Source organism: Chiloscyllium punctatum, chromosome 29 (genome assembly GCF_047496795.1).
Source record: "Chiloscyllium punctatum isolate Juve2018m chromosome 29, sChiPun1.3, whole genome shotgun sequence".
NCBI lineage: Eukaryota > Metazoa > Chordata > Chondrichthyes > Orectolobiformes > Hemiscylliidae > Chiloscyllium > Chiloscyllium punctatum.
Window position 1 is genome coordinate 70,009,059 of NC_092767.1, and position 9,458 is coordinate 70,018,516.

General features: G+C 61.5%; 1 protein-coding gene across 1 annotated transcript; it reads right to left on the reverse strand.

Annotated features, from left to right (window-relative positions):
* Positions 1 to 3,981: 3,981 nt before the first annotated feature.
* LOC140454539 (interferon regulatory factor 2-binding protein 1-like) lies at positions 3,982 to 7,643 on the reverse strand. Its single transcript, XM_072549357.1, has one exon. It carries the CDS (start codon positions 7,601 to 7,603, stop codon positions 6,044 to 6,046), a length of 1,560 nt encoding a protein of 519 aa, XP_072405458.1. The 5' UTR covers positions 7,604 to 7,643; the 3' UTR covers positions 3,982 to 6,043.
* Between the last annotated feature and the right edge of the window lie 1,815 nt (positions 7,644 to 9,458).

The window sequence follows — 9,458 nt, forward strand, 5'->3', positions numbered from 1 at the left end:
TCCCCCCACACAACTCCCCTCCGCCCACGCTCCTCCTCCCAATGCCCTCCCCCACCCTCACGCACCCCCCCCACGCCCGCACACTCTCCCCCCGCCCACGCACTCCCCTCATGCCCCTGCCCTCACCCTGCTCCCCCCACGCATTCCCCCTCCCCCAACACCCATGCTCTCCCCCATCCCAACACGCTCCCACCCGCGCACACCCCTCAAGCAACACCCCCCACACCCTCCGCCCCCCGCGCTCTTTCCCCCACCACGCCCTTCCCCCGCCCACGCTCTCCTCCACCCCCCTCACGCCCGCGCTCTCCCCCCCCCACGCCCGCGCTCTCCCCCCCCCACGCCCGCGCTCTTCCCCCCCTCAGGCCCGCGCTCCTCGCCCCCCCCACGCCCCGCGCTCTTCTCCACCCCCCCCCACGCCCACGTTCTTCCAAACCCCCCCACGCCCGCGCTCTTCTCCACCCCCCCCACGCCCACGTTCTTCCAAACCCCCCCACGCCCGGCGCTCTTCTCCCCCCCCCCCACGCCCACGTTCTTCCAAACCCCCCCACACCCACGCTCTTCTCCACTCCCCCCCACGCCCGCGCTGTTCCCCCCCTCACGCCCTCGCTCTCCCTCCCTCACGCCCGCGCCCTCCCTCATGCCACGCGCTCATCCCCACCCCCCCACGCGCTCTTCTCCACCCCCCCACGCGCTCTTCTCCACCCCCCACGCGCTCTTCTCCACCCCCCGCCCCGCGCTCTTCTCCACCCCCCCACGGCGCTCTTCTCCACCCCCCCACGCGCTCATCCCCACCCCCCCACGCGCTCATTCCCCACCCCCCCACGCGCTCATCCCCACCCCCCCACGCGCTCATCCCCCCCCCCACGCCCCGCAGCAGTCCCCCCCGACCACGCTCTCCCCTCACGCACTCCCCCCCCGCGCACTCTCTCCATGCCCACGCACTCCCCTCATGCCCCCACCCTCCCCCTGCTCCCCCAACGCCCTCCCCCTCCCCCCAACACCCACACCCTCCCCACTCCTCCAACACCCACGCCCTCCCCATCCCCACTAACCCTCCAACCCGCGCTCACCCCCCACGCCCTCCCCCCCGCGCCCTCGCCCAGCCCCCGCCCACCCCCCCCACACCACACCACGCTCTCCGCACCGCAACGCCCTCCCCTACAACCTCGCCCTCTGCCCGCACTCTCCCCCTATTCCCTCCCCAAGCCCACGCCCACCCCCCCACGCCACGCTCTTCTCCGACCCCCCCCACGCCCGCGCTCTCCTCCACCCCCCCACGCCCGCGCTCTCTTCCCCCCCACACGCCCGCTCTCTCTTCCCCCCCCACACGCCCGCTCCTCTTCCCCCCCCACACGCCCGCGCTCTCTTCCCCCCACGCCCACGCTCTGTTTCCCCCCACGCCCATGCTCTTCTCCACCCCCCACCACGCCCGCGCTCTTCCCCCCCCACGCCCGCGCTCTTCTCCACCCCCCCACGCTCTTCTCCACCCCCCCACGCTCTTCTCCACCCCCCCACGCCCGCGCTCTTCTCCACCCCCCCCACGCCCGCGCTCTTCTCCACCCCCCCACGCCCGCGCTCTTCTCCCCACCCCCCCCCACGCCCGCGCTCTTCTCCACCCCCCCCACGCCCGCGCTCTTCTCCACCCCCCCCACGCCCGCGCTATTCTCCACCCCCCCCCCACGCCCGCGCTCTTCTCCACGCCCCCCCACGCCCGCGCTCCTTCTCCACCCCCCCACGCCCTCTTCCCCCCCCACGCCCGCTCTCTCTTCCTCCCCACACGCCCGCTCTCTCTTCCCCCCCACACGCCCGCGCTCTTTCCCCCCACGCCCGTGCTCTTCTCCACCCCCCACCACGCCCGCGCTCTTCCCCCCCCACGCCCACGCTCTTCTCCACCCCCCCCACGCCCGCGCTCTTCTCCACCCCCCCCCACGCCCGCGCTCTTCTCCACCCCCCCCACGCCCGCGCTCTTCTCCACCCCCCCCACGCCCGCGCTCTTCTCCAACCCCCCACACCCACGCTCTTCTCCACCCCCCCCACACCCACGCTCTTCCCCCCACGCCCGCGCTCTTCTCCCCTCACGCCCGCACTCTTCCCCCCCACACCTACGCTCTTCCCCCCCATGCCCGCGCTCTTCCCACCACCCCACACACTCTTCACCACCCCCCCCACGCCCGCGCTCTTCTCCAACTCCCCCACGCCCGCGCTCTTCTCCACCCCCCCCCACGCCCACGCTCTTCTCCACCCCCCCCACGCCCACGCTCTTCTCCACCCCCCACGCCCTTCTCCACCCCCCCCCACGCCCACGCTCGTGATCTTCCCCCCCACGCCCACGCTCTTCCCCCCCCACGCCCATGCTCTTCTCCACCCCCCCCTCACGCCCGCGCTCTCCCCCCCTCACGCCCGCGCTACACCACCAGTTCTTCATTCGGAGGCTCACTGAAGATGTTAGCTAGCATGGCGACGAAACATCTGAAAATGAACCTTCCAGCTCAGCAAGCAAACCTACATCCAGAACCTCAACCTGAGCAACAACTCTTCTCAAAACTCGCTAACACTCTCAAAACGTACAATAAGTTCATAAGATACAGAAACAGAATTTTCAACCCATCCATGAGATCATGGTTAATCTGATAATCCTCAACTCTATTTTCCTGCTTTTTTTCCCTCAAAACCTTAGATAGAATCTGGGAACGGATCTCAGTGCCCACGGACACGGATCCCTGAACATTGCTGCCCAAGTCGTTAGCCTTATTAAGAAGGCACACGGTGTGTTAGCTTTTATTGGTAAAGAGATTGAGTTTTGGAGCAGTGAGGTCATGCTGCAGCTGTACAGAACTCTGGTGTGGCCACACTTGGAGTATTGCGTTATATAGTTCGGGTCACCGCTTTACAGGTAGAACTTCGAAGCTTTGGAAAGGGTTCAGGGGAGATTTACTTGAATGCTGCCTGGTATGGAGGGAAGGACTTATGGGGAAAGGCTGAGGGACTTGAAGCTGTTTCTGTGAGAGAGGAGGTGGTCGAGAGGTGAATTAATTGAGGCATACAAGATAATCAGAGGGTCAGATAGGAAGAGCCTTTTTCCTCAGACAGTGATGGCTTACCACGAGGGGACATACTTTAAACTGAGGGTGATAGATATAGGACAGATGTCAGAGGTAGATTCTTTACTCAGAGTATTAGGGGTGTGGAACGCACTGCTGCAACAGTAGTAGACTCGCCAACTTTAAGGACATTTAAATGGCCATTGGATAGACAAACGGACAAAATTAGAATAGTGTAGGGAGATGGGCTTCTGGTTGTTGCACCGACTGTGGAACCATCGAGGGCCGAAGGGGCTGTAATGCTCTACAGTGGATCCATTCACGTCACTGACTGAAGAATGCTTTCAGTCTTCGCATTAACATTTCTTTCTAAACAAACGAATACAATGTCCTGGAGGTAGGTGCAGGATGGTTAAGTGTTTCTGACGTGTCAGAATAGCTCACTATGTCACATTTGCTCAAAGAGAACCTTCAATCCCATTGGCATAGGACTGGAGTGACACACAGATGAAGATAACAGCTGACGACAGAGGGAAGGAAACCCAAGCTGATAGGTCTCATCACCTGGGGTGTTGTTCGGGACTCCTGACTTGACCAAGGGAGCTCCCAAACTCTGTGCCTCCAAAGGGTCGCGGCCAACCTGAAACTTTTAACTCTTGCCTCTCCACAGACTTGCCCCCAACCTCCTGATTACTGCCAGCAATTTCTGTTTTGATTACAGAGGCCCTTCCACTGCGATGGGAACAGACATTAAATGAGGCAGAACATCTTCTGAAGGGCAAATGCCACTGATAAGGGATGGGAGATCTCACCCAGTGTCAGTCTAATACAAACACAATGAGATTCCCTTCCAACAGACAAGATACCTCACTCAAAGGTCAATGTACTTCATCAGTGGAAGTTCCAAGCTGGTTCTAACGGCAGCACACAGCAATCCAAATCCCAGTTAAAAAGGGCTTTATTTCGTAGGGGTTTTGAATTTAAATATAAAAAAAAATTTCTTCTGTTAAACCATGATTATCACAAGCTAAGGTAATTACAGATTATTACAACAGAGGAAGAAACAGCCAGTACAATCACAGGAAGACACACAACACACTGGTATCAGATCACAAGATGAAAACCGCCTCAAATGCTCCCTGTTACTTGCAAGGGTGCAGCAGCTTCATAACATTGGTTTTCAAAAAGGAAAAAAACAACAGTAGCATTTTAAACACACTCAAGAGGCAATCAAACAAAACTGCAGACACTACAGTTCTCCATTCCCCTTCCGATATTTATGAATACCTGGCCCACTTAACAAGTCAGTCACACACTGCCCTCCAAAAAGGTGCACCAAACTGGTCACACAAGTGGCAGCGAAGAGGACGAGGACACATCTGACGCAACCTGAGAGGGACTGTGGTTCCAATGGGAAAAGCAAGGACCAATGCTGTGGAACTCTGCAGAGTACTGCAGGGTGCAGTAACGGTGCAGGTCAGCTCACTCCATCTTCAGCCAAAAGGATTCACGGCTGTGTTTTGCGAACCAGTCAGCGACAGGACTCCTGTCGATCTCACCCTCCCACCCAGAGGGGTCTCCCACTATTCTTAAAAAGACAAGAAACCAAACCAGTTGGGGGTTTAAACACGTCGCTTGCGTTTGACGGGAGCACAAGGCGAAAGATAAACTTCACAAAGACAAATGACATTTCTGATCCACCACCGCGGCCCCGACAAGAGGTCAACAGGAAGTGACCCGTTCAGTGAGGATCACTCCCAACCACTCTCCCCTCAGACGGTGAGAATTCACACCGGCTACTGAACATCGGGAAGTATCACAGCTCTCCCTTAACACCCCCCCGTATGGCCCTCGCCACTGCACAAGGTGGAGGATTGGGGGCTCGCTCTCGTTGTTAATTGATGGGGGAGGATAAGGGTGCCAAGGCAGATTGAGGATTCCCATCAAGCCCACTGCCCCGAGGCCACGGTTCAGCACAGCCCGGATTAGCCGGCCACAAACTTTCCCAAAGGTGTCTCAGGGCCGCAGCTGGCACTGTGTGGCAGTGCTGGCAAGAGGAATGCGCCCCGCATCACTCCAGCTTACAACCACGTGTCAACTGCCAAGCCGGTGCCAACCTCAGGCCCTGGCAGACCAATGAGCATTCTGACCTTCCCTTAAGGATGAATCTGCCACAGCTCAAAGGTTACACAGCGTTGTGCTAATCCACAAAGTGCGGGTGTGTCAGATCCTGCAAGTCAACATATTGTGGCTTTCAACCCAGAGTGAGGGGGCAGTGCACAAACGGGCGCTGCTTGGGGAGCAAGAGGGGGAGGAAGAGAGTGTGAGCGAAGGTCACACAGACATCACAGGCACCTCTGGATGCATGGTTCTCCCCCCCTTTTGGGAGGGATGTTGTGGGCAGAGGAGCCAGCAGCAGAGGGGGAGTCTCAGGCCCGGGATAATCCCCCAGCACAACATTTTATAACAAAAACACACACACACACACCACACAAACATACATATACAAAAAAAAGTGGTTGTCCAGAAAGTTCGATGGGTATGCACGGATAATTAAAAACCAGTGTCAACCACCAGGGGCGTGCACTCCCACATAATCCACCACGTTGGCAACAGCGCAACAACTTGATACGTTCCGGGCACGTTGAAATCGCGGGGAGTTTCAAAACCTCTGCCACTCTCCCATCCTCCAACGATGCGCACCAGTGTCTAAGTGCCAATGTTGGCCGAGGGGTGATGCCGAATGATACTCCCCCCCCCCCCGCTGGTCTCTCTCGCTGCAGTAAAGTCTGTCCTTGGAGGGGATGGTGGGTATCTCCCAAAGAGAAGGCAAATCAATGCCATTGTCTCTCGCGGTCGGTTTAGAACTTTCGTTTTTTTTTGGTTGCAGAGGCCTCTCGGCCCATCAGCGGGTGAGGAGGGCGGGAGGTTTCCAAAGAAGAGGAGTTACAGGCAGCTAGCTCCTTGGCTCAAGCAGCTCAGTCTCGGTCTCTCTCGGTGTCTCAGGGGTCCCTCTCCTTCTTCACCTTGATGTCACCGGCCAGGATGGTGGCGATCTCTCCCTGCATGAAGGCCCAGGGCACGTTGGAGCCGATGAGCGGGCACTTTTCGCCGCTGGGGCAGTAGACCTCGCCGTTGGCCCCCTGCGACTTGATGCTCTCCCGGGAGCAGGGGAAGCAGAACTTGTGGCCGGGCACCGAGGGGCACTGGACGAAGTGGGTGTCCTCCAGCCGCTGGTGGCAGATGGTGCAGCAGAGGGGACTGCTGGAGGAGTCCGGGGCACCCGCCGACGGCGCGGCGGGGGGCGGAGGTTGAGGGGGGGGGGGCTCGGCGCCCGGCTCGACCTCGCCGCCGTTGCGGGAGGTCAGGCGCCTCTGGCCGGGGGGGGCGGTGGTGGAGTGCACCGCCTCCTTGGGGAGCAGGGGGTCGGCCGAGGAGCCGGCCGGGGAGTGACCCTCCGGGGGCCAGGCCTGGGGCTCCCCCGGGGGCAGGCCTTTGCAGGCCTCAGGCTCCGGCGAGGCCTTGCGGCGCCTGGCCGGGCCCAAGGGCCTGGAGGTGGTGGGAGGGGGAGGCGGCCTGCTCAGCCCGGGCTCGGCGTGGGGCTCCGGCAGCAGGTCGGCGGGCACGGCCTCCTTGAAGAGGCGGGCGGCCTCGGTCAGGAGGTGCGACAGGGGCCTCCAGTCGCCGGCCCCGGGCCTCCTCTCGTACTCGAGGCACTCGAGGCCCGGGGCCTGCGCCTCCTTGGCGCTGTCGGCCAACATGTGCCGCACGGCCTCGGCCACCCCGGAGTGGACCGCCCCGGAGCCGCTCGGATACTCGATGAAGAGCCTGAGCTCCAGGGCCCGGTCCGGGCAGCGCTCCGCCGCGTCGAAGGCCAACACCCGGGCCTGGAGGCTGGGCTCGGCCCGCAGCCGGAGGGGGAACGGGGCGCAGTCCGACAGGCCGAGCAGGGAGTCCCTGACGGCGGCCGGGCGGCCGGCCCACTCCTCGGTCCGGTGCCTGAAGGCGCGGCCGAGCTCGGACAGAGAGGCCTCGGCCCCGGGTCCCGGCCCCGGCCCCGGCCCCGCCGCCGCCTTCTCCCGCAGCGCCCGCTCCAGCTCGTGCCGCCCCCGGCCCAGCTCGAGGCCCAGGTTGAGGCCCAGCGGCGGGCCCGAGCGCGGGCTGAGGCCCAGGAGGGGGCGGCCTCGGGCCGGGGCCGGGGCCGGGGCCGGGGCCGGGGGAGGGACCTCGGGCCCGGGGTAATCCCCCAGCAGCAGCCGGTGATGGTGATGGGCGGCCGGGCCCGGAGGGGGTAAGGGAGTCCGGGGCCGGGCCTGGGCCTGGGCCTGGGCCGCAGGCCCCGGAGCCGGGAGGCCGTGTGCCCGCTTCAGGTGCCGGGTCTGCTCGATGACCAGCTCGATCCGGTCCGCTCCCTCATAGTTAACGCAGCCCCGGCACACGGCCTGAGAGAAATCCCAGATCATCGCCCACGGCATCCGCGGCAGGTCACACAGGTAACACGAGTGGCGCCGGGACGAGGACGGCGACGAGGCCGAGGCCGCGGGCGGAGGGGCCGAGCCCATCGGGGACAATGGCGGGCGGACCCTCTCTCGGAGACTAGGCCGCGGGCGCCACTGCGCATGCGTCACCCCCGTCTGATGTCACCGCGCCCGCGCCGCACGGCCCTCTGGGAGGTGTAGTCCGCGAGGCCCTCTGGGAGGTGTAGTCCGCAGGGACCACTGGGAGGTTTAGTCCACAAGGCCCTCTGGGAGATGTAGTCCGCGAGGCCCTCTGGGAGATGTAGTCCGCGAGGCCCTCTGGGAGGTGTAGTACGCAGGGACCACTGGGAGGTGTAGTCCACAAGGCCCTCTGGGAGATGTAGTCCGCACGGGCCACTGGCAGTGGTGGTGCGCACAGCCCTCTGGGAGATGTAGTCCGCACGGGCCACTGGCAGTGGTGGTGCGCACGGCCCTCTGGGAGGTGTAGTCCACAAGGCCCTCTGGGAGGTGTAGTCCACAAGGCCTCTCTGGGAGGTGTAGTCCACGAGGCCCTCTGGGATGTGTAGTCCGCACGAGCCACTGGCAGTGGTGGTGCGCACAGCCCTCTGGGAAGTGTAGTCCGCACGGGCCACTGGCAGTGGTGGTGCGCACGGCCCTCTGGGAGGTGTAGTCCGCATGGACAACTGGCAGTGGTGGTGCGCACGGCCCTCTGGGAGGTGTAGTCCACAAGGCCCTCTGGGAGGTGTAGTCCACAAGGCCCTCTGGGAGGTGTAGTCCACGAGGCCCTCTGGGATGTGTAGTCCGCACGAGCCACTGGCAGTGGTGGTGCGCACAGCCCTCTGGGAAGTGTAGTCCGCACGGGCCACTGGCAGTATCAGTGAGCACGGCCCTCTGGGAGGTGTAGTCCGCGAGGCGCTCTGGGAGGTGTAGTCTGCACGGGCCACTGGCAGTGGTGGTGCACACGGCCCTCTGGGAGGTGTAGTCTGCGAGGCGCTCTGGGAGGTCTAGTCCGCACGGGCCACTGGCAGTGGTGGTGCACATGGACCTCTGGGAGGTGTAGTCTGCGAGGCCCTCCAGGGAGATGTGGTCCGCACGGCCCTCTGGGAGGTGCACCGCACGGCCCCCTGGGAGATGTAGTTCTATTCACCCTTCCTCCCTCAGAAGCGTCAGAGATGTACAGCATGGAAATAGACCCTTCAGTCCAACTCATCCATGCTGACCAGATATCCCAACCTAGTCTAGTCCTGATTTGGAGATGCCAGTGTTGGACTGGGGTGAGCAAAGTTACAAATCACACAACACCAGGTTATAATCCAACAGGTTTAGTTGGAAGCAGTAGCTTTTGGAGCGCTGCTCCTGATGAACCACCCGTCTAGCAAAGAAAGAGCAGACTTCAACAGTAACAGCAAAATCGATTCATAAAACCACGAAGGCTTTATTGCCTGTTGTATTTTGCTGACACTGTTAGGTCCCATTGTGGCACAGCGGTAGTGTCCCTACTCCTGTACTAGGAGGTCCACGTTCTAATCCCTCCTAGAGGTGTGTTGTAACATCTTTGAACATAGAAGAGTACAGTTCAGGCACTTTGGCCCTCAATGTTGTGCCGGCCTTTTATCATGCTCTAAGATCAGAAAAGGTTTTTGACAGATCTTTGACCAAGTTGGTTAGAAAAATAGGTTAAAATTTTTTAAAAGTTGACACTCTTTGGCCCTGTTGTGGCACATTGGTAGTGTCCCTCTCTCTAGATCAGGAAGCAGAGAGCAGTGTTATCTTTGAGCATAAAATATCTTTCCTGACCAAGCAGCTAGACCCACTGCCTTGGCCTTTTCCTGTAGACCAGCATCTTAGTGCTCTTCAGGTCTTGAATCAAATTCCATTGAAAAATCCACAGTTGGGCATTTCAGCTTCTACTCGCTCGCTGTGTCAGAATGGTTTTCCC

What these genes read in the sequence shown, in the direction of transcription:
- LOC140454539 (XM_072549357.1), bottom strand. Translation starts at nt 7,603, where the DNA reads ATGGGCTCGGCCCCTCCGCCCGCGGCCTCGGCCTCGTCGCCGTCCTCG.